Source organism: Lycium ferocissimum, chromosome 7 (genome assembly GCF_029784015.1).
Source record: "Lycium ferocissimum isolate CSIRO_LF1 chromosome 7, AGI_CSIRO_Lferr_CH_V1, whole genome shotgun sequence".
Lineage (NCBI taxonomy): Eukaryota > Viridiplantae > Streptophyta > Magnoliopsida > Solanales > Solanaceae > Lycium > Lycium ferocissimum.
Genome location: NC_081348.1, coordinates 49,112,481 through 49,135,796, shown reverse-complemented (window position 1 = coordinate 49,135,796; position 23,316 = coordinate 49,112,481). Strand labels below are relative to the sequence as shown.

Sequence of the window (23,316 nt, the reverse complement as noted above, 5' to 3'; positions counted from 1 at the left end):
TGGAGAGGATAACGGGTATATGTTGGGAGACTTGCACTAATAAAAATCTCTTTATTCATATTCCTCTTTTGTGTTTTGGAGTTTTGCAGAAAATATCTGTCTTCCTCCCTTTACAATAAAGACTCCCTTTCTTCCTTATTTTCTTATTTCATTTTTGCAGCTAGTTTATGGAAGAAGATATTTGATATAGCCTACATATATGTCACTGTAAGCACAAATTTTCTACTCAATTTTTTCTCTCTTAGTTGACACATCAAAATCAAAATCCTTCCTCAATCAAGATTTCATATTTGAGCTGTTATTTAATTATATATTACTCGTATGCTATCTTTGTCAATAATGATTCCCATCTTTAGGGTCTTGCATGGATTTATCATAAGCTTTTCCCTCTTACTTTTTAATTTCAGGTTCCATCATCAGCAAGTGTTAGAAGTGACTTCCATTTATATATGGATGGCCTAAGCTTTCTTCAACAAGATTTTCTTGAAATAGTTTTCTAAATAGCACTCTAAATAAAAAAATAAAAACTAATTTTCTTGATTGGTTGTGAAGAAGGATTTTTTTTTAGTTGGTGAAATCTATGGCTATGTACTATCAAGGAGGCTCAGAAATCCAAGCTGATGGTCAGACACTTTATTTGATGAACCCTAACTATATAGGCTATTCTGATACACATCAACAACAACAGCAACAGCAGCAACAACAACAATTAGCCAACATGTTTTTCTTGAATTCCGCGGCCGGAGGGAATTTTTCTCACGTGGCCCTCCCTTCGCAAGCCCACGCGCAGGGACACCTCGTTGGTGTCCCCCTCCCAGCCGGTTTTCAGGATCCAAACCGTCCTTCTGTTCAAGAAATTTCTACCTCTCATCATGGACTTTTGTCGCGTTTGTGGAGCTCTGTTGACCAAAATAGTCCCGGCGGTAGCGGTGGTGGTGGTGGTGGAAATGGAAGCCAATCACATATGCCATCATCCACGGTGGTGTCTCCCAACTCCGGCGGAGGCACCACCACCACGACGGACTTTGCTTCCCAATTAGGGTTTCAAAGACCGGGGTTGGTGTCACCGACACAGGTGCACCATCAAGGTCTTTCTCTAAGCCTTTCTCCACAACAACAACAACAACAACAACATCAGATGATCAATTTTAGGTCTATTCCACTAGACCACCATGAAATTTCAACGGAAAATCATCAAGTCGGAATACTATCATCATCACCATCACCGAGACCAAATACTAATAATATGGATCATACTCGAGGATCGGGGGCATCATCATCATTTTTGATTTCTAATGGAATGATTTTTGGTTCTAAGTACCTAAAAGCTGCACAAGAACTTCTTGATGAAGTTGTTAATGTTGGACAAAGCATCAAATTAGCAGATGGCTTAGAAATTGGTGTTAAGGAGAAGCACAAATTGGAGAATGAATTAATTTCTTTGGCTAGTGATGATGTTGAAAGTAGCAGCCAAAAAAATAGTGTTGTTGAGCTTACAACTGCTCAAAGGCAAGAACTTCAAATGAAGAAAGCTAAGCTTGTTAGCATGCTTGATGAGGTATACTTGTAATTCATATATTAATTAAATATCATATTCTATATTTTTTTCTTCTCTTCTTCATTATCACCTGCAAAGATCAACATCAAGTTTCTTGATTTGGATAGGAGTTTCAATTGGGCAAACTCCACTATTAAAAAAACGCAAAATAAATTCCAAAGGACTTCTGTCTGAAATCCATCAAAAATTCAAACTTTTCGACAAATTTCTGACAAAACACCAGTCAGAATTCTACCTTCTTAGTAGTGAAATCAATTAAATGATCCAAAAATTGTTTAATTGAATTTCCTATAAAACGTCTGTCAGAATTAACATTTTTTAGCAGTGAAATCAATTTTGTCAGAACAATTTTGTGTATCTTAAAGGTTGAGAAGAAAGGCTGGCCTTTTCCCTAAATTCATCATTTTCTAGTTATTTATTTATTGCTTTTTTTTTTTTTTTGAGAAAATTACACCATAGGTCACTATACAAGAACTAAGAACATAAATAGCACAACTTTTCATATTCTACAAAAAGAACACTATTTATTACACATTTATAACATTTAAAAATAAATATGTGACAATGGGAATGTCCCCTAAATTACGGAGTGATATCTTGTTTTCTTTATTTTCATTTATCCATCATTTAATAGATAAACCATCATTTATCTCTCTGATTTAAGGATAAGCATCTACCAACTTATCTATCTTCTTCAACCAATATATCCTCCATCTCCTATTAATCATTCCTCCATTCTTTCATTTTATTTATAAAAAACATATCCGAAAAAAATAATTATTATATGAGGTATTGCATACAAAAGTATTATTTAGTTCACACAAAAAATTTACACGAAAAATAATTATTATATGAGGTATTACGCACACAATATTATTTAGTTCACACAAAAAATTATACGAGGTATATAAAATTAATTATGTATATAAAATAATTATACAAGGTATAGCAAAACTTTACGAATATTATTCTATGTATAATAATGTATATTATTAATTCTACTGTAATATTATTGATTATATAAAAATATAATCAATAATATTATAGTATAATTATAATAATGTATATTATAATTGAGAGTAATATTTATGATTATAATAATCTATATTACTAATTATACCACTAATATTATATATAATAATAATGATTGAAAAAAGATGAATATATATTAAAGATAGAGAAGAAAGGTAAAATTACAATTTAAATAAAAATAATCATTTCTTACAAGATTCTTTAGAAGAGAGAAAGATAATTCCATTGTGCACAAAATCTTTGGGACAAAAGGAAATTAGAGTCATTGCAATTTGTTTAAAATAGAACTCTTATTTAATGTGTCATAGACTGTTAATTACATTTTCCTGCTAACAATATGTAAATATTATCATATTTTTGTCTACTTAAGTTTTTTTCCCTTTTTTTTTTCTTTTTCTCTTTGGGTAAAGGAGGGGTCAAGTTACTATTGATTCATATACTAGCAATAATTGTTGGTTTTCAAAGGTGCAATTTTGTTCATGTTGAAGCTATAAGCACTTCCAATAAAGAGTCACCAATCATGTTGGTTCTATGTGATACATACAAAATAGACAAAATGTGTGGTTCTACATTTTCTTCAATTGGGGTCCAACTAAAGTTAAAAAAATTAAAGACAATAAATCAGAGAGACCTAATATGTCTTGTTGGGTTGACAAAAAATCAACAGCACGTGTTCTTATTCAATTTCTCTTTCACTTGGAACCTTTCAAGTTTGGAAATATTCTTACCTTTCATTTGAGAATCACTTAAAAAACTTTTTTCCCCTCCAGAATATTTCTTGATCATTTGGACAAAAGTTCAATTTGAAAATAGTGAAATAACCAAGTTTTGTTTTATAATTTTGTCCATTATTTCGACTTGAACCCCGGACTAAAGAATTTGAAGCCAAAAAGCTGGTTCGAGGAGTATCTCCAGTCGAATAATAATGATTTTTCAGTTATAAAACTTCAACTTTCATTTTCAAGTTATGTCTAAATACAATTTTTTTTCATCTTCAACTTTAAATACTCATGCTGTTTAACTTCAACAATTTGTCCAAACGGGGAAAGACCTGAGTCCACTTGTTTTATAATTTTGTCCATTATTTCTGATTGAACTTGAAGTAAAGAATCTAAAGTTGAAAAGCCGGTTTGAGAGTATTTCAAGTAAAATAATGATTTTTCACCTACAAAAGTTCAATTGTTTTCAACTTCAGCTTCAAATATTCGTTCTTTTTACCTTCAAACAGATATTTTCCAGACCGGAATAGTTCACTTGTTTTTAGTTTGTGTTGAAGATTTTTCTTGTATCTTTTTGTTTTGTTTAAGCTATATACACTTTAAGTGTGAAAGACTTTTTTACATGACTATCAAGTCACTCAATACAGGTAAGCCTCCTTAAGATATGAGATTTACAATGGTGAAAATAAGACAGACTAATTGTTACAACATATAAAAGGGAAATGATAATGTAAAATTTTCTTACACTGACGGTCTGTATATTTTGAAACTCTTTTTTTTTTAAAATTTATTATTACTGTTTAATTTACTTGAATTTTGTAGGTGGATCAAAGGTATAGACAATACCATCACCAAATGCAAACAATTGCAGCATCATTTGAGCAAGCAGCAGGAATGGGATCATCAAAATCCTACACACAACTTGCTTTGCATACAATTTCAAAGCAATTTCGATGCCTAAAAGATGCAATTTCTGGGCAAATAAAGGCCACAAGCAAAACTTTAGGGGAAGAAGAGAGCATGGGAGGAAAAATTGAAGGATCAAAGTTGAAATTTGTGGATCATCAATTACGCCAACAACGTGCACTTCAACAATTGGGGATGATGCAACCAAATGCTTGGAGACCACAAAGAGGTTTGCCAGAAAGAGCTGTCTCAGTACTTCGTGCTTGGCTCTTCGAACATTTTCTTCATCCGTAAGTACCTGTTGAAGACGTAATTAAGTAAATAAACACATGTATTTAAGCTTTCAGATAAAGTAATCTCACAATTCAACACGTATATGAGTAAATACACTTATTAGGCGTTTGAATATGAATCTCATGATATTTGAAAAAAAAAAATAGTATTTAAAGTTAGGCTGACAAGGGTATTTGGAAATTTAAGTATTGTGTTTGGACATTAATTTTAATTGAAAATAATGTTAAAGTTTGTCAGAGATTTTTTTTACTTGAAAAGTGGTTAGAACCATTTTCTCAAACGTAACTTAAAAAATTCAACTTTAATTTGGAGTGAGAATTGACTATAATGTACAATAAAAAGTTTTTAAAAAAGGAAGTTGAAAAAAGCAAAAAATTATATGTTCAAACGGGCCCTTAGTTTCAAGTTTCACCATCAGTACTTATTATTTTAAAAAATACCTCATTGTCAAATATGTTATAGCAAAAGGGTTTCTATTACATAAAGAGTGTGCTCTCTCTATGTAACCTTTTAAACTTTTAAATGAGATTTACAACAAACACATTTAAGAAATGAACTTTGATCACTACTAAAAAACATTTTACACCATTTAGAAACCTCATAAAGAACTCACATATACCATCTTTCTCAAATTTTATAGATATAGCATCTTTGTTTTTGTCGTGCAGGTATCCCAAAGATTCAGATAAAATCACGCTTGCTAAGCAAACAGGACTAACGAGGAGCCAGGTTCTTGAAATTTTCATTATCAGCTTCTACTACTTGAGTAATTTTGATACTTTGTCTATCCCAATTTATGTGACAGTGTGCATATTTTCTCTTTTAGTTTGTCTAGAAAAGGATGTTATCTTTCTATAATTAGAAATAAGTCAACTTCATTTTACCCTTGATAGAATGATTTATAATCACACAAATTCAAAAATCTTTCTTTCTTTCTTTCTTAAACTCCGTCCCAATCAAATAATGTTGCATAAATTGAGACGGAGCGAATAATTAATTAAATTCTTGAAATACTTTCCTAAATACAACTTCCTAATTATAATGTATGAAATGCAGGTATCCAATTGGTTCATAAATGCTCGAGTTCGACTATGGAAGCCAATGGTAGAGGAAATGTACATGGAAGAAGTGAAGAATAATCAAGAGAAAAATGGTTTAGAAGAAAATATTGTGAACAAGAATGAGCCTAACAAAGAAGTAGTTGGCTCAAAATCAAGTGCTCCACAAGAGAAACCAATTAGTAGCAATATTCAGGATGCTTCTCCCACAGAAATTTCTACTTCCACCATTTCAACATCTCCGACTGGTGGCTGCGGCTCGCTTCCGGCTCAAGCTGCAGGTCAGTTGGAATATAAGCTCGGCTCTTCATAATATATTATGTCTGGAACGATGAGGATGAAAGAGGAAGATAAACATACAGATTCACTTTGAGATTATATTAAACACTACTCCTTTCTTATAAAACACACTTTTTGTAGAGAGTCTTGGAGCAATAGTAAATTTGTCTCGAACGAGTTCAAGTAGTGGAATCAGCTACTTACATTAGGTTAGGCGGTGTGGTCCTTCCCCGGACCATGTAGCATTCTTGAAGGAGATTGTTGGAGCAACATTAAAGTTGTCTCTGTGTGCCTTTAGATTACGGATTCGAGCCGTGAAATCTGCTACTGATTGATGCGTGGATCAGGCTAGGTTGTCTAGATTACACCCTTTGACGCACAACCATTCCTTAACCCGCATAAACACGAAATGCTTGATGCAACTGCCCTTTTTGACTCTTACAAAACAACACACTAGATTCAAAAGACAAATGAACCTAGCTAGACATTTATTTATAGTAAAAAGTGTCTCTTAGATTTTAGTTTGTCTCTATATTTAGACACGTTGTCTAATTAACATGTTTCTCTCAACAGGTTTCTCCTTCATTGGCTCATTAAACATGGAGAACATTGGTGATCAAAGGAACAACAAAAAGCCAAGAAATGGCATGCAGAATTCTTCTAGTGCAATTCTTTCAACGACCAAAAGTGAAAAGCTCAACAGTGACAACACACAGTCAAGAGACTGTTACCCACTAATGACTCCCTATACAATGGATGATCAATTTGGGCAAAGGTTTAATCCAAATCATCAACAATTGGCAACAACAAATTTTCATCAAGGAAATAATGGTCATGTTTCTCTTACTTTGGGGCTTCCACCAAATTCTGAAAACCAACACAATTTTTTGCCTAATAACCAAAACATTGGATTGGGAAGTAGGCTTGAAATGGGAAGTCATTATAATAGAATGAGCAATCCACCAAATATTCCACCAAATATTAGCTTTGAAAACATTGATTTTCAGAGTGGCAAGCGATACACGACTCAACTATTACCAGATTTTGTTTCTTGATACATATAATTTGCAGGTAAAGCTTGGAACATGAAGACCTTGGACATTTTCAAGTACCATCTTTTTGATATATAAAAGAAGGGATTGGAGATTTAGTCATGTATATGTATAGGTAGGAATTTTACTTAGTATAGCTAGGTTATACTTCTAGTTTCCAATGAAGATACAATTATTGTATTAAGATATCTAGCTTGGATTATTTAAAGTTGTTGCATGCATGCAACAATAGAAAAAACAATTCTCAAACTGTATTATGTTGTGAATCTGTGCTTGTTTTTGTCTCAATTTTCAGATATTTAGATAAATATTTACAGCGCAGCATCATGAAATCTCTAGCCTCTTTGTTTCGTTTTTGTAATTCTCCTTTAATTTGTCCCTTTTTCAAAGACTAGTGCTATCTTGATTGTATGGTATATAACTACATATCTTTTCATTGTCAATTTTGCAAGAAGTATGAGCTTGCTTTAGATTGTATCAAGGAAAAGTTGAATGATACATTGCTAAAAAAATCGATGGAATGGAAAACATGAATTTCCGATGAAACGAAAACGTGAATTTCAGATGAATGTTCATTGAAAATTGGCGCAGTCTTTAATGATTTCCGATGAAAGTCCGTAGGAAACATTTCGGACAAGCCAATTTCTGACGGAATCCATCATAACGTTACCTTTTTAGTAGTTATAGTTCTCAATGTGAACAGCCCGACAAAAGAAGCAAGTTATGCTCTCTTTCCTAGTTAAGAGATTATAAAATGTTATGAATGGGGCTGGACCAGTCTTAGCAACGTAGCCCAACACCTAATTAAGTGGCTATGTTTGAGATTCAGGTTAATAAATAACGACTTGTGGCAGAAAAATAGGTTTATGCATATTGTTGAGAAAAATATCATAACCTTCTCAATTTCCTTTTAAGGACTGTTACGTTGCTCATTGTTTGTTGTTCCCTTTTCTCAGTTGTAATTTGGTACATTGAGTATAATATACATCAATGTTTGAGTTGGACATTAGTTTTGTTACATAAAGTCTCGCCACAATTATATAGAGGTTGCTAGCTAATTAAGATCGTGAGTTATTGTTACTTTTAATTGAAAATAGTTTTTATTCACTGATTTTAATTAATTTTTAGTCTCAAATATATGGCTTTAAAAAACATGATCAAGTAGTTAACTCTAAATGGTTCTCCACCGAGCCTCTCGTGGTTGTATCATGTATGTGCGTCAACAAACAATATGATCATCACCGGTTTGAAAATATGAGATCTAATTAAATGTGTTGTTGAATCTCCCAAATTTGTGAATTTGGAGTCAAGTGATTTTTCCCCAAGAACCTTAATTTGAATTCCATACAACAACACCACCAAACCCACTACACTCCCACAAGTAGGTCTGGGGAGGGTAGGATATGCGCAGAGCTTACCCCTACCTTTGTGAGGTAGAAAAGTTATTTCCGATAGACCCTCAGCTCAAAAGAAAAGTAACTAATGCAAGATTTTTTGTTTATAAGGTAAGGTAAAGATAGTTGAATAAAGGGAGAACAATTTGGAATAAAAAATTGTGATCTGATTCAATGAGTAGAACAGTAGGATATACAACAGAATTATACAAAAAAAAATAGTCCTAATTGTCTCCTAATTACAAGCCTAATGACATGGGAAGATCCCTGATTAATGAAGAGATCCCTGATTTTGGGATGCTAAATAAGGTACATTCAACACCCTCCCTCAAATGTATGTTGTGTATGACAGAACATGAGTTTGGACAGAAGATAATTGTGTCGACTTCTTGACATGGCCTTTGTGAACAGTTCAGCCAGTTGATCTTTTGAGGATATATATCTCAAGTTAACGCTCCGATCTTCAACTAGTTCTCTAATGTAGTGACAGTCTACGTCTATGTGCTTGATATTTGCATGATGAAAGGGGCTGGTTGCTATTCGGATTGCACTGGTATTGTCTCCATATAATGTGGTTGATCCTTCCATTTTGATAACAGCCTTCGTAGCCAAATGATTTCAGAGCATGCAGCAAACATACTTCTATACTCTGCCTCTGTGGATGACTTCGATGTTCGAGATTGTTTCTTGCACTTCCAAGAGATCATGCACGAGCCATGCATTATGCACTAGCCTGTAGTGGATCGTCTTAAATCAAGGCATCTTTCCCAATCTGCATCAGCGTATCCCACAATGTCCAACGATGAAGATGATGGAAATAAGAGACTTCGATTCACACTACCTCTTATGTATCTAATAACCCTAAGCAAAGCTGAGTAGTAAATGTTGTAGGGCTTGGTAACGAATTGACTTAACACTTGTACTGCATAGGAGATATCAGGACGACTCATCGTAAGATAGATAAGTGATCCAACAAAACGTCTATACAAAGTCTGATCTCCAAAAAGCTCTCCTTCCTCTTTTCTGTATTTCGTATTCGCTTCCATTGGAGTATGAACGTCCTTCTTATGATCAGTGAGATTCACTAACTGAACAAGATCTTCTGCATACTTTTGTTGACTCAATCGTATGCCTTCTTTTCCATAACTCATCTCCAAAACCAAAAAAATTGTTAGCTTTCCTAGGTCCTTCATCTTGAACGAGGAGTGTAACAGGATTTTCAAATGAGAGATTCCAACTTCATCGTTTCTCGTGATAATCATGTCATCTACGTACATGAGGAGAATAGTAATGCATAAGCTAGACCGACATAGGAATAATGAATAATCTGAGCTGCTCTGAGTAAAACCAACACCTAGGATTGTAGTTCTAAAATTTTAAACCAAGAGCGAGGAGCCTTCTTTAATTCGTAGAGAGATTTCTTAAGACGACACACCTAATTCGGACTATAATATTTGTAACCTGGGGGTGGATTCATGTAGACCACTTCTTACACGTCTCCATGCAGGAAAGCATTCTTCATGTCCAGTTGATGTAACTTCCAACTTCTTATTGACTCTAGAGCAAGCAATATACGTATTGTCGCCATCTTAGCTACTTGAGCAAAGGTTTCATCATAGTCAATTCCATACTCCTGCTTGTACCCTTAAGCTACAAATCTTGCTTTGTATTAATCTAAGGATCCATCAGCTTTCATCTTGATTGAGTACACCGATCTACTTCCAATAATTGTTGCATCTGTTGGTCTATCCACCATATCCCATGTATTATTCTCCTCAAGGGCAACTAATTCGTCATGCATTGCATCCTCCCAACATTTCTGACCACTAGCCTGCATGTAAGAATTTGGCACAACTATAGAATTCAAAGTTGTTAGTAAGTCATATAGTCGACCATATTCACCTGTTGAGTATCCATATCGGGCTAGAGGAGGAACATGATGAGATGATCGTCTAACGGGGTCAATGATACTTTGATGAGGAGGAAAAGATTGGTTATTAAGGTTTAATGAAACATTATGTGTGTCAGGTTGGTGAGGTAAAGGATTAACGTTCACCGAAGTGGTGTCATTTAAAAAAAAAAAAAAGGATCAAAGTCATAAGTAGTACCTGTTGTGGCAGATAAAAAGAAAAGGTTTTTTGTTTTAGTTCGACCTGTCGTCACATATGAAATTCGCCGATGGACCAGTGGTTAGGTTATCACAGCAAGCAGGATCACGAGTAGAGTTTTTTTTCAAAAAGGATATAGCAGAAGATTGCGATTCTTTTCCAGCATAAGTAAAAGAATTCTCAAAGAAGACAACATGTCGAGAAATTCTCAATAAACGACGAGTTGAATCATAACACAAATACCCTTTTTGGATATCATTGTATCCTAAAAAAGTATATTTAACAGTTTTTGAGGATAATTTATGACATTCATGACCTGGAAGAGGAACAAAACATACACAACCAAATACCTTAAGATGCGAATAGTCGGGCAATTTTTTGAAAAGAATAAAATAGGGGAAATTTGTTTAATGACCGAAGACGATTGTCTATTTATAAGATAAATAGATGTTTTGATTGCTTCAACCCAAAATATTTTTGGAACATTTGATGTATCAAGTAGAGCTAAGGCAGTTTCAACAACATGTCTATTCTCACATTCCGCCACACCATTTTGTTCCCGTGTATAGGGGCAATAACGTTGATGAATAATGCCTTTTTAAAAATAAAAAAAAAGTTGGTGAAGTTTGTATTTACATACTCCCCTCCCGAATCTGAATGAAAAACCTCGATCTTTTTCTCAAATTGGGTCTCTATAAGGTTGTAAAAAAAGTTCACAATGTTTGGTACCTCAGATTTGTGTTTCAAAAAATAAACCCCTGTATAACGAGATGCTTGTTCAATGAATAAGATAAAATATTTGTATCCCAAACAAGATATAATAGGAGAAGGTCCCCAAACATCACTATGAATTAAATCAAAACAAGTAGAATAAGTAGTATTGCTTAATTGAAATGGAAGTTTATGACTCTTTGATCTTGCACAACTCTTACAAGGAAATTTAGAGGGAAAAATAAATGAGTTTTTATCAACCCCCCAAAACTTTTTTTATACACTTTAACCCATCCCCCACCCCTATATAAACCCCTGTCCATTTTATTTTCATCCACACCAATTCACTCCTCTTTCTCTCAATTGCTCTCAGTTATGGCTACTTTGCAACAATTAGCCACTTTAAATTTCTCTCAACTAAATACTATAAAGTTTAATTCTAGTTTCAATTTTATATTTTGCAATTATTAAAAAAAAAATTATTGGCGGAGTTGGTGATTTTGCAACAATTCAAAGTAGCTCCAAAGCTTTGGTGGATTTGCAATTCTAGCCGCCTTCACTTTGGTGGAAATTAGTCCGGCAATTTGGTACCTTCGTTCCAACTCTATCTTTATTTTCCACTATTTAATTCTAGCAATTTAACTTATTGCAATTTATTTTTTTATGATTTATTTGTGTGATTTAAATTATTGCTATTTAATGATGTCGAAGAGAGTGAGACGTGGTGGCGGTAGTGGTAGTGGTAGAGTTGGGTTTAAGGAGAAAACATTTGTGAGCGAAACACCTAATTTAGGTATTAATATTGGTGGAAATAATCCACTTTTAGATCATGAGGTAATGGAACACTATACCGGCACTTTTAATGAAATTGATGATGATGATGAAACACAAGCCCCCGAAAATCCCATAGGAGATACACATCCTGCACAATCACATACATAAGACAAACCGCCAAAAGCTCGTAAGCCAACCGCTAGAGTTTGGAAATTTATGACTAAAGATAAGGAAAGACAATTAGCTATATGTACTATATGTGGAAAAGAATTTGCTTTCAGGCAACAAACTAGTAAGGATGGTGGAACGGCTTCACTAACGGGTCATATGAGAGCTAAACATAAGGATGTTTGGGGAGAGCAAACGGGTTCAAATGTGGGGGGTATTCAATAAACAATAGACCCACGAACCGTTAAATTTTTTAGCTATGACAAGAAAAAAGATCATATAGAAATAGCTAAATGGTTGCTTTTGATGCTCTACAATTTTCCTTTCCTTCGGGTTTGGATTTTGTTACTTATATTTAACGTTGTTATAATCCGTTGTTTGAGGGTATTCCTAGAAGTACTTGTAGATCGGATATTATTGATTTATATAAAAAATATAGATTTTTATTGCGCCATATATTTAATTCTTTAATTGTAGTGTTTCTCTTACCGCCGATATTAGTCTTAGTCTTAACAAGTTAGATTTTTTTCTATTACATTTCATTGGGTTGATAATAATTGGGTGATGCAAAAAAGAATTATGGCTTTTTTATATGATAAAGGGAAAGATCGTCATGACGGAAAATTTTTAGCGGATTCAATGTCAACTATTATGAATTTTTTTAACATTTATAGAAAAACATTTTGTATTGCTTTAGATAATGCTTCTAATAATACAAAGGCGGTTGGTCTTTTAAAAAGGGAATTAAACCCTCCGCTAAAAAATATTTTTCATGTGAGATGTAGTTGTTACATTTTAAACTTGATTGTTAGAGATGGTCTTGACTATTTTGAAGATTCTATTCAAAGGGTTAGAAATGCGGTTGATTTTCCTTTTTTTAATGCTAATAAGCAAAAAATGAGAGATTTTAAGAATTCTTATTTGCAAAATAACCTTAGACCTAGGAAAATTCAAGTAGAAGTTGACACTAGGTGCAACTACACTTACATTATGTTACTATTTTAATACGGAAAGTGATGAGTGGATAAATAATAACGATTGGGAAAATGTTAAGGAATGTATTGAACTTTTACAAAAAAATTATAATGCAACTCTTCTTTTTCTAGACAATTCTATCCCATGGTACCCAGAATTTTAGCCTACTTAACGGAAATAGCTAGAGTTTCATATGAGTATAAAGATAAATCCGGTTATCAAGCAGCTATTTTTTCTATGACAACAAAATTTAAGAACTATTTTTTTCCCATCCCAACTTTATTTATATTGGGTTCTCTTTTAAATCATTGTTTTAAAATGTCTTATACTAGAGGATTGGTTGGTCAAATTTATAAATATTTAGAAATTTCCGAGGGAGTTAAACCATCTTCACTTGATGCCGAGCTCGCGGTTGATGCCGAATTTAGAAAAGCTTTTACTCATTATTCTACTTTGGAAGAAAGTGTTACACCCGTTGCTTCACGCCCTACTACTTCTCAAAGTAGCAAAAAGGGTTTGTCGAGTTTGTCGAATTTAAAATTTTTACATTCACATCCAACTCCTTCTCATAATGCAAACTTTGATGAATATCACCTTTATTTGATGCAGCCAAATGTGGATATCAACCAACTAGATGATTTGGATGTCTTAGCATGGTGGAAGAAATACAAGGCGAGTCATCCGATACTTTCAAGAATGGCTCGAGATATCCTTACGGTTCAAATATCAACTGTGGGTTCGGAAAGCGCATTTAGCCAAGGAAGACAACAAATTGGAGACCACAGACACTCATTATCCAGATTTAGCTGGCAAGTACTAGTTTCCATTCGCGATTGGATTAGATCGGAGCGACACAGCCAAAACTTAGAAGCGGTGGAAGGCAAAGAGGAAAAGATTGAAGATTTGATAGCAAGTGGAGTAGACCAAATGGAAGACTTTGAAGATATCTCAATGACCGAATTTAATATTGCGGAGATTAGCGAAATGATTCACACTTTTTGATTTTATTCTTGTACTACTTTTTTGCAACTCATGTATTATTTGCAAGTTAAAAAAAACTACAACTTGCAAATAAATGTTATCCATTAATAAATAAAATATATGGCTCATTGAGCTTTCTTCTATTTACTTGTGTTCATATTCTTACTTATATTAAGTTAGGAATATACCTAAAATATACTAAGAATATAATTATAATATACATCTACTTAAATTAAAAAATAGAAAGTTATATACTTGGAAAATACTTAAATTATAATACACACACACACAAACACACACACACACACACACACACACACAGATATATATATATATTATAAGTAGCTAAGCATATAAGTTAAGTTTTTTCTAAGTTTATAAATTTTTATTTTATAACTTAAGTATATTTATATTATAAGTATATTCTTAGTATATATTAGGTATATCTAGTATAAATATACTTAAGTTATAAATGGAAAGTTATAAACTTAGAAAAAACTTAACTTATATGCTTAGCTACTTATAATATACACATACTTGAGTTTTTAGAATTTATAATATTTATAAGTTTTTAGTTAGTAAATATATAAACTTAATTTATGATACATATAACATATATATATATATATATATATATATATATATATATATATATATATATATATATATATATATATAAAAAAATGTAGTTATAAACTTATATAACATATATAAATATACCTACAATATACTAAGAAATACTATAATATACATATACTTAAGAAAAACAAAAAAAAAAACACTTTTTTTTACGTTTTTACCTTGCCGGGTCCGGTTTCCAAAATTCCACCCGGTTAACCGGTGGCCAGTTCCGGGTTTTTGACCGGAAACCGGCCGGTTTTCTAACCGGCTACAGGTCCGGGCCGTTTCCAACCGGTTAACAGGCTTAGTTTTCACCAATAACGTTGTATAATATTGTATATTGAGCTACGTGGCCGTATATTTTTGAAAATTTTTCATTTAAGTTTTGATTGCCTTGTGGTTCTAAATTAAAGATGTGTTTAACGTTGAATTTTGTGGTTTTAAGTTTACGATATATAGTGTTTGAATTGTCAAACCTACTAAATATAGATTAATACGCTTTTTTTTTTTTGTGGATAAAAAAAAATGAAAGTAAGTTAAATTGGGATGAAGAGAGTAATTAATATGTTATTTAACTTTACTATAAATTAAATGATAGAAGAGCATATATTGACACAACAAATGTTTATTTAATTATTGAGTGTCAAATTTGGAGGCAATATGATAGTGAGATCCAAACAAAAGGATCCTAACCCAGACAATCCATTCTTGAAAATCCGACAGTGAAGTGGCGGACCTCGTCAATGGTGGACAAATCCAAAATACTAAGAAAATCCTCAGATTTAAGGTAAGATGTTAGAAAAAAAAAAAAAAAAAAAAAGAAGCCCTTTTCTTGAAAATATAGAAAAAAGATATTGAAGGTGACAATCAGTAAAGAAATGAGCCTAAATTTGCATATATTGAGTCTTTAATTTTGTGTTATTATTGAAATATATGCTATAATGTTACAAACCAAAGTTTTTTTTTCTTTCTTCCTGAAGGTGACCATGAGGAAAAATATGGATTTAGTTGACACTAATGTCCTTTTTATGCTATTTCTTTACTTGCTAGAAATTTTAGAAAATGAGGGTTGATGAAGTTGCTGATTGTTGCTTATATTGAGTCTTTAGTTTTTGGTTATTGTTTCTAGATAAGCTTTAATGTTATAAACCCAAGATCCCTTTTCTTCTGAAGGTGACAATTAGAAGAAGAAAAAAATGGATTTAGTTGATAGTGTCCTGTTTTTATGCTATTTTTCTTGATTGCTAGGAATTTTAGAAAATGGGGATTGATGAAGTTGCTACTTTTCATTTCTCCTGTTTGATTTTATTCATGTATTTTGTTTCTCCAAGCTATGGAATTACATCCACTTTCCCATTTTACTTGAATCTCTGGTGACAATGAGAAAAATTGGAGTTAGTTGACACTGTCCTTTTGTTAATGACATTACTTACAACAACAACAACATACCCAGTGTAATCCCACAAGTCGGGGTCCGGGAGAATAGAGTGTAATGTGCGAGCACCTTACCCCTACCTTGGGAGATAGGGAGGTTGTTTCCGAAAGACCCTCGGCTCAAGAGAAAACATGACCAAAAAGTTAGACAAGGACCGAAGAAAGTGGAAGTCATGACAAAATAGTAAAGATAAGCACTATGAAGAAAAGTAATAGTAAATGCAGCAAACTAATACGATAATCGAAGTACAAGAGATAGCAGATAGTAACAGGAAATCGAAGGACAAGAAACTACAAAGGTAATACTTTGCCTACTAGTATGAAAGGATACACGAGACACGCTCTACTATTTACGAACCTTCTACCCTAATCCGCGTCCTCCACAATCTCCTATCTAAGGTCATGTCCTCGGTAAGCTGTTAATGATATTGCTTAAATACTAAAAGTTTAGAAAATGAGGGTTGATGAAGTTGCTGCTTTGCATTTTTCCTGTTTGGTTTTATTCAGGTAATTTTTTGAGAATGATTTTTTTTTTTTTTTTTTAATGAATTCAGGTAATTTGTTTTCAAGCTATGGAATTACATCCACTTTCCCATTTTACTTGAATCTTTGGTGACAATGGTTAGAGTGTGAAATTTGGGCAGTGAAGTAAGAGGTATATGGTGATGCAGGCTACTTTTATTTGGCATTTTGGTATGAGATCACTAATGTAGCTCAGACAGACTTATGAGATCACTAATGTAGCTCAGACAGACTTTGGAACAGATTCTATAAGATCCTAGCATTTGGGCAGGGGCGGAGCTAGCTAGCATTCCGCGAAAGAAACTTTTGTCCAATTTTGTTTCATATCTAAGAGCCCTTTCTACATTTTTTTCCGATTACATTACGAAATAATGTAGGGGTAGGCCGAAGAAGTATTGGGGAGAGGTGATTAGACAGACACGCAGCGACATACCGAGGACATGACCTGGATAGGAGGGTATGGAGGACTCGCATTAGGGTAGAAGGCTAGTAGATAGCAGTTTGTTTTAAAAGGGAGGCGTAAGGCGGGGCGTTTACGGAGGAGGCGTAAGTCCGAGGCACGGGCGTAAGCCCCATGGGTTAAATTTTTTAGTATTTTATAAAATGATATAATTATAATAAATACTTTTAAATAGGTGAAATAGCGTAAAAAAATTGAAGAAAACTATAAATAAGTGACATATATATATATATATATATATATATATATATATATATATCCACCCTCACAAAAAAACTAATTAGAACAATCTATTATACGCTACTTACAAGTACAAGTGATCGCTCGTTACTTTTTTCGAGATAGTAAGACAAGATAAATAATTGGAAAAGAACATATATTAGGCATTCGGCAATAAAAAAAGGTCTTGACTTTTAAATTTAATGTTTTTTCCTTTTTAAAACATTTGAGTAATTAAATGTTGACTTTTGAGAATTTGGGCATTATACTAAGGACTTATTTAACAAATTTCGTTTTAGTTTGAAGAAGTTTTCTGGGCTTACGCCCCAACTCGCCCCAACAACAAAAAACTCGCCCCAAACGCTCGGGCGTACGCCCCGAATTGCTGGGCGTACGCCTTTTGGGACTTTCGCCCCGACCCATCGCCCGGGGCATTTTTGGTACGCCCCGCCCCAGGGCTCACCCCGGGACTCGCCCCGAAAACGCCTTTTAAAACACTGGTAGATAGTATCGTTTATCCTTTCATATTAGTAGTCGCATTATCGCAATATAAGTTCTTATGCTTTGATTTCTGCTACTATCTGTTATTTCTTGTACTTTGATTATCTTATTTTATCTGTGATAGCTACTGCCCTTTGCAAACTGCTTCATCATGGCTTAGTCGCTTTCGTTATTTTCATTTCCGTATCGCTTTGAATTTCTTGGCCTTATCTGACCTGTTTTTATGCTTTCTATTGAGCCGAGGGTCTTTCGGAAACAGCCGTCCTACCTTGGTAGGAGTAAGGTCTGCGTACACTTTACCCTCCCCAGACCCCACGTTGTGGGATTTCACTGGGTTGTTGTTGTTGTTGTACATTACGAAATAATGAATTGAGTTCGTATAGGCATTTCAGATGCTGCTAGTGAAATAGCCCTTTTGAACCGGTTTAACAACAACTATCCAATATTCAGGGGACCCTTTTCCTGAACACATATGTGTTTCTGCGGGTCTTAGTGTAATTGGTTTGTCTGGAAATATATGTATCCATATTTTTCCATCACGACATGCATTTCGTGTCATTGCTTGCCGGCCTGCTTCTATTTGTCTAGATGTAATCCAAGCAGGTTCAAGTGCCTGAAGAGCATACTTACCAAAAGAAACATGATAATACAGAATAGATGAAAACTTTCCCGGTTTACTGAACTGCTTTTCTATTGTGCTTGCACCTTGAGTTCTGTGTTCGTTAATCTTTTAACCGGTAGAACCCAGTAGCTTTAGCGTAAATCCTGTAATTGTGTTAAATTCACTTAATATGTATAAATAATTTATCAAGAACCCATTAACTATCTTTTCTAGAATCTAGAACACATAAACTCAAAATCCTTGCTCCACCTCTGCTGATCTGGGCAGTGAAGTGATAGATTATTAACATATTCGAATCAGTCCTACACATCCTTTTTCACCTTCTCCTTTATTAATTACGTAACAAGTGTTGGATATCTTAATGATTGATTAGCGTCACGTTTGATGCAGATCCATAATTATTGTTAAAAATTGATCATTGTCCCTCGATTTACAATGTCGAAGACGAAGAGTGTTGAGGTTTGGTGGAAAAGTGAGAATTTGGGTAAGCGGAGATGGGTTTTCACGGTTTTTCTTGGGATATTGATTCTTCATGGATTGGCTATTCTAGTCTTCACCAGAGGGTTCCTCCTAACTCGCACTGAACTTTCACAATATAGCCATTGCTCTGATATTCAACAATCTCCTTGCTTATCTCCTTCTCAAGATGATCAAATGGTCAACCATTCCAAAGGCTGCTGGACGAAACCAGCCGTTGATCGCATTGTCATCATTGTTCTCGACGCTCTCAGGTAGGGGTGTCAAATGGGCTAAGTTGATAAATTGTTACTTGGGCTAAAATGGGCTAAAAAGTGGGTCATAATCCAACCCACCCAATTCTTACTAAATTTTATTTTGTTTGTTCATTCTCTTATAATTTATTAAGAACCTTATAAAACTATTGTTTTTCTTCATTATGACTATATATATCATATCAAACAAATAATATTTTGACAAAGTTTCTCATGTGTTAATTTGGGCTACATGTCAGCCCAATTTTTAGATGCACTGAGCTAATAAATGGGTAGTTCCTTGATTCGCCCAAACTTGGGAGGGTTGAGCGGGTCATGTTTTCATGGGCTAATTTTGCCACCCCTACTCTCAGGTATGACTTTGTTGCTCCGAGCACCTTTTTCGAAGAGAAAAAACCGTGGATGGACAGATTGCAGGTGTTACACAAGTTGGCATCTCAGCCAGGTTCATTTGCTAAGATCTTTAAAGCTATTGCTGATCCTCCAACGACCAGTTTGCAACGTCTAAAGGGATTAACAACCGGCGGGCTTCCAACTTTTATTGATGTGGGTAATAGCTTTGGTGCACCAGCTATCATTGAAGATAATTTGATATATCAGATGGCTAAGAATGGAAAACGAGTCGTGATGATGGGGGACGACACGTGGGTTCAACTGTTTCCTGATCATTTTAATATATCTCATCCATTCCCTTCTTTTAACGTTAAAGACCTCGACACGGTAGATAATGGATGCATCGAGCACTTGTTTCCGTACTTGTATAAAGAAGATTGGGATGTACTTATCGCACATTTTCTTGGCGTGGATCATGCTGGACATATTTTTGGTGTTGATTCTACTGAAATGATAGAAAAGTTGGATCAGTACAATGGGATTTTGGAGAAAGTTGTTGATGTTTTAGAAAGCCAAAGTGGGCCCGGAGGGTTACATGAAAATACTCTGCTTCTTGTGATGGGTGATCACGGGCAAACCATCAACGGTGATCATGGTGGAGGTGCTCCAGAAGAAGTTGAAACGTCACTATTTGCTATGAGTTTGCAAAAGCATCATCCATCTTCCTTACCGTCCGAAACAGATAGCTCGTCTTGTCGACTTGACTTGGAGAAAAGGAAGATATGCACTAGCTCCATCGAGCAGCTTGACTTTGCCGCAACAGTATCTGCTCTGCTTGGTATTCCACATCCTTTTGGAAGCATCGGGCGTGTTAATCCTGAACTGTATGCATTAGCTGCTGGTACTTGGAACTTGGACAATTTTACTCCTGAAAGTGGAATAAATCTCTCAAGTTTAGAGAAGTGGATGCAGAACTATGTCAATGTCCTCTGCATGAATACATGGCAGGTGAAAAGATACATTGATGTATATTCAGCTTCATCGGTGATAGGATTTTCGGACAAAGATATGTTTCACGTATCGAATCTCTACGCTCAGGCAAATGATATTTGGTTACATACCAAGGAAGATTTTACATCGTTGCCTCAACTGCAGAAGCAAGTTGAAGCTTATACTAATTTCTTGTCGAGTATTGCTGCACTTGCTCGTTCCAAATGGACAGAGTTCAATGTAAAGATGATGGGAACTGGTTTATGCATCTTGGTGTTCTCTCTTTTTGTTCACATTTTCACCATCAAGAAATTGGACAAACTATGCAGTAGTTGCTATCTTCCTCGTGGTGGAAATTTTGTAATTTCTTTCGAGGCTATTTTTGCATATGCTGCTGTGCTGATCCGTGCTTTCAGTTTTCTTTCAAATAGTTTCATCTTGGAGGAAGGTAAAGTGGCAAGTTTTCTATTGGCCACGGCTGGAATGCTTCAATTACGTCATGCAATAGTGAAAAAAATGATGCTTCTTGAAGGACTTCTTTTTGTTCTGGTGGTTCCTCTTCTCAGATTCGGTATTGAACTTGGACAGTCAAAACAGGCTGTCAATTCTTTATTTTTGAAGTCATTTCCTTCGTGGACCGTAGGAGTTGAACAATCCACCAACTTATGGATTTATGTTGCTGATATCTTGCCCTTTTTAGTGCTTATCATTTTAGCTTATATACTTTACAAGAACATCAGACATAGTTCCAGTCAGGACATATTCAAGTTTGTTATTATTGGAACCATATTTGCTTCTTCTCTTGTAGCTCTAGCTTGGGCTTTAGATGGTAACTTATTTAGCCCGAGCACGATGATTGTGGATATAAAAGCATATTGGATTCCTCGGATCATCTATGTTTTTGGTCTTCTGCAACTATTGTTATTAGCAATATCCCTACTTTGTGGTAAAGAGAAAAAGACTTCGGGCTTGGAGGAAGGTACAATTGTTAAAGCAACTGCCATGTTATCTGCATGGAGTTCGACAATAATCATTTTATCTGGGAAACAAGGTCCTCTAGTTGCTCTAGCAGCGGTAATTCAAGGGTGGTGCATAATTAGGTTAATGATGTTAGAACAAGACTGCAATGAAAGTTCAACTTTATATTCTTCTCCGGTGGCAAAATCGAGCCTTTTAGCCGTGTGCTTATTTTTCTGCACTGGACATTGGTGTGCCTTTGATGGGCTCCGCTATGCTGCCGCTTTCGTTGGGTTTGAGGAATTCAACCTTGTTCGTCAAGCCGCCCTTCTTACCGTCGATACATTTGGTTTCTCCCACATTCTTCCAGTAATGGGACTTCCACTTATTGTTGCTTGCCGCCGACGTCCAGAGGTAGTCCAGGCTGAGAAAAGGAAACAACTGTTTTTTTTCCAGTTATGCCAGGTCTATTTGATGTATGGACTTATTATGGCTATATCTATGACACTTACAATTATATGTGTTACGATTCAAAGGCGGCACTTGATGGTATGGGGTTTATTCGCTCCAAAGTTTGTCTTTGATGCTGTGGGTCTTCTTCTTACCGACTTCTTCATATGCTTCGCATCACTGTACTATTTTGCATGATCAAATCTACAACTTCTTGAATGGTTCTATTCCATTGACATCGGTATATCGTTGTAGGTAAGGTAACATTTCGTTATGTCCTGATTCGTTCTCAGATTTTGATTGATTAATACAGATGTATAGCTACCATTTAAGGCGTTGACCTTAAGTCGGTAAATTTTGATGGATTATTAGAAGATCTTGTTGTGGTTAGCATTCTTTTAACGGAGGCAAAAACATTAGGTAATTTTTTTTCCATCTGTCCAAGGTTTGTTGGATAGAGTTACTTGGTACATGTGCCGGTGGGTGGTAACATTATTATAGTGTTGATTGTGATACGTTGAGATATGTTTCTAATGATGTTAGATCTTACCGAAGAGAATTGTTCTTATTGTTTTACCTATACTATGTTTTTTTAGCATTTTCACTTAGAAATTAAGTTGTTGTACTAAAGTCATTTCTGGTGTTTGCCTCCTGTCTTTGAGTGTCCGACTATTATACTGTGCTGGCAACTGGTGAGAGAGATAATTCTCTGCCCAATAAGTATCTTTGGAATTAATCGAGGTGTCCTTTGTCGCCCCCGACACCATGATTATTAAAAGAATGACAAAACACGAGGGATGATGCACACTCTCCAAAAATATCGTTTGATGTGTGTTAGATTCTTAAAAAATAATGCATTGTTGTAGAATCTGACACGGGCGCTTTAACATAGCTTATCATCCATGTTGGACTGGAGAAGTGCTCGCTTTTCAGTCTTGTGCTGAGTATATCTGTTTACGTCAAAACTGGGTCAGTTTCTTTCTTTCTTTCTTTCTTTCTTTTTTTTTTTTTTTTTTTTGGTTGTTGTTTGTGTGTGTGTGTGGCTGCCAATGCTCATATTCAAAGCTGACTATTCCAATTGACACTGTTTAGTAAGACAATGAAATGAATATGGTGTGTTGAATGGAGCAAATCATTTACATGGAACCTTTCTGTCATTTTCTTATTAATCTGTTTCAGTCAATTCTTCTTCTTGCTCTCTGTCTCTTCTGTCGTTTCGGTTGATTTGTTTCTTTGGTAAAAGTCCAAGAGACTTCATAACTGATAACACATGTGGATAAAGAGGCGGCTGCAAAAATGAAAACCCAGTGTCTCAATAGGTAAAATGAGTGTGCATTGGGGTGCGTGCACGGATAGCCTATTTTATCCAGTTTAGACGTTTCAGAATTAACGTCAAATTTAGGAGACTTAAGTTGAACAGTTTTGCATGTGTAGTTACAAACTTCCAAGACATATATGGATGTGATG

General features: G+C 34.7%; 3 protein-coding genes across 4 annotated transcripts; 2 read left to right on the top strand and 1 right to left on the bottom strand.

Annotated features, from left to right (window-relative positions):
• Window positions 1–16: 16 nt before the first annotated feature.
• LOC132065517 (BEL1-like homeodomain protein 7) lies at window positions 17–7,216 on the top strand. Of its 2 annotated transcripts, XM_059458940.1 has the most exons (6): window positions 17–207; window positions 408–1,558; window positions 4,132–4,505; window positions 5,178–5,238; window positions 5,566–5,848; window positions 6,420–7,216. In XM_059458940.1, the coding sequence occupies exons 2-6, from the start codon at window positions 581–583 to the stop codon at window positions 6,899–6,901; spliced, it is 2,178 nt and encodes a 725-aa protein (XP_059314923.1). In that variant the 5' UTR covers window positions 17–207; window positions 408–580; the 3' UTR covers window positions 6,902–7,216. The 2 variants fall into 2 exon arrangements, with proteins under 2 accessions (XP_059314923.1, XP_059314924.1); XM_059458941.1 differs by having other exon boundaries at window positions 17–1,558.
• Window positions 7,217–9,020: 1,804 nt separating this feature from the next.
• Window positions 9,021–9,485, bottom strand: LOC132062289 (uncharacterized mitochondrial protein AtMg00810-like). Its single transcript, XM_059454888.1, has one exon. The coding sequence runs from the start codon at window positions 9,483–9,485 to the stop codon at window positions 9,021–9,023; it is 465 nt and encodes a 154-aa protein (XP_059310871.1).
• Window positions 9,486–15,250: 5,765 nt separating this feature from the next.
• Window positions 15,251–22,429, top strand: LOC132065516 (uncharacterized). The gene is made up of 3 exons (XM_059458939.1): window positions 15,251–15,417; window positions 18,779–19,119; window positions 19,473–22,429. The coding sequence occupies exons 2-3, from the start codon at window positions 18,824–18,826 to the stop codon at window positions 22,045–22,047; spliced, it is 2,871 nt and encodes a 956-aa protein (XP_059314922.1). The 5' UTR covers window positions 15,251–15,417; window positions 18,779–18,823; the 3' UTR covers window positions 22,048–22,429.
• The last annotated feature ends 887 nt before the right edge of the window (window positions 22,430–23,316 follow it).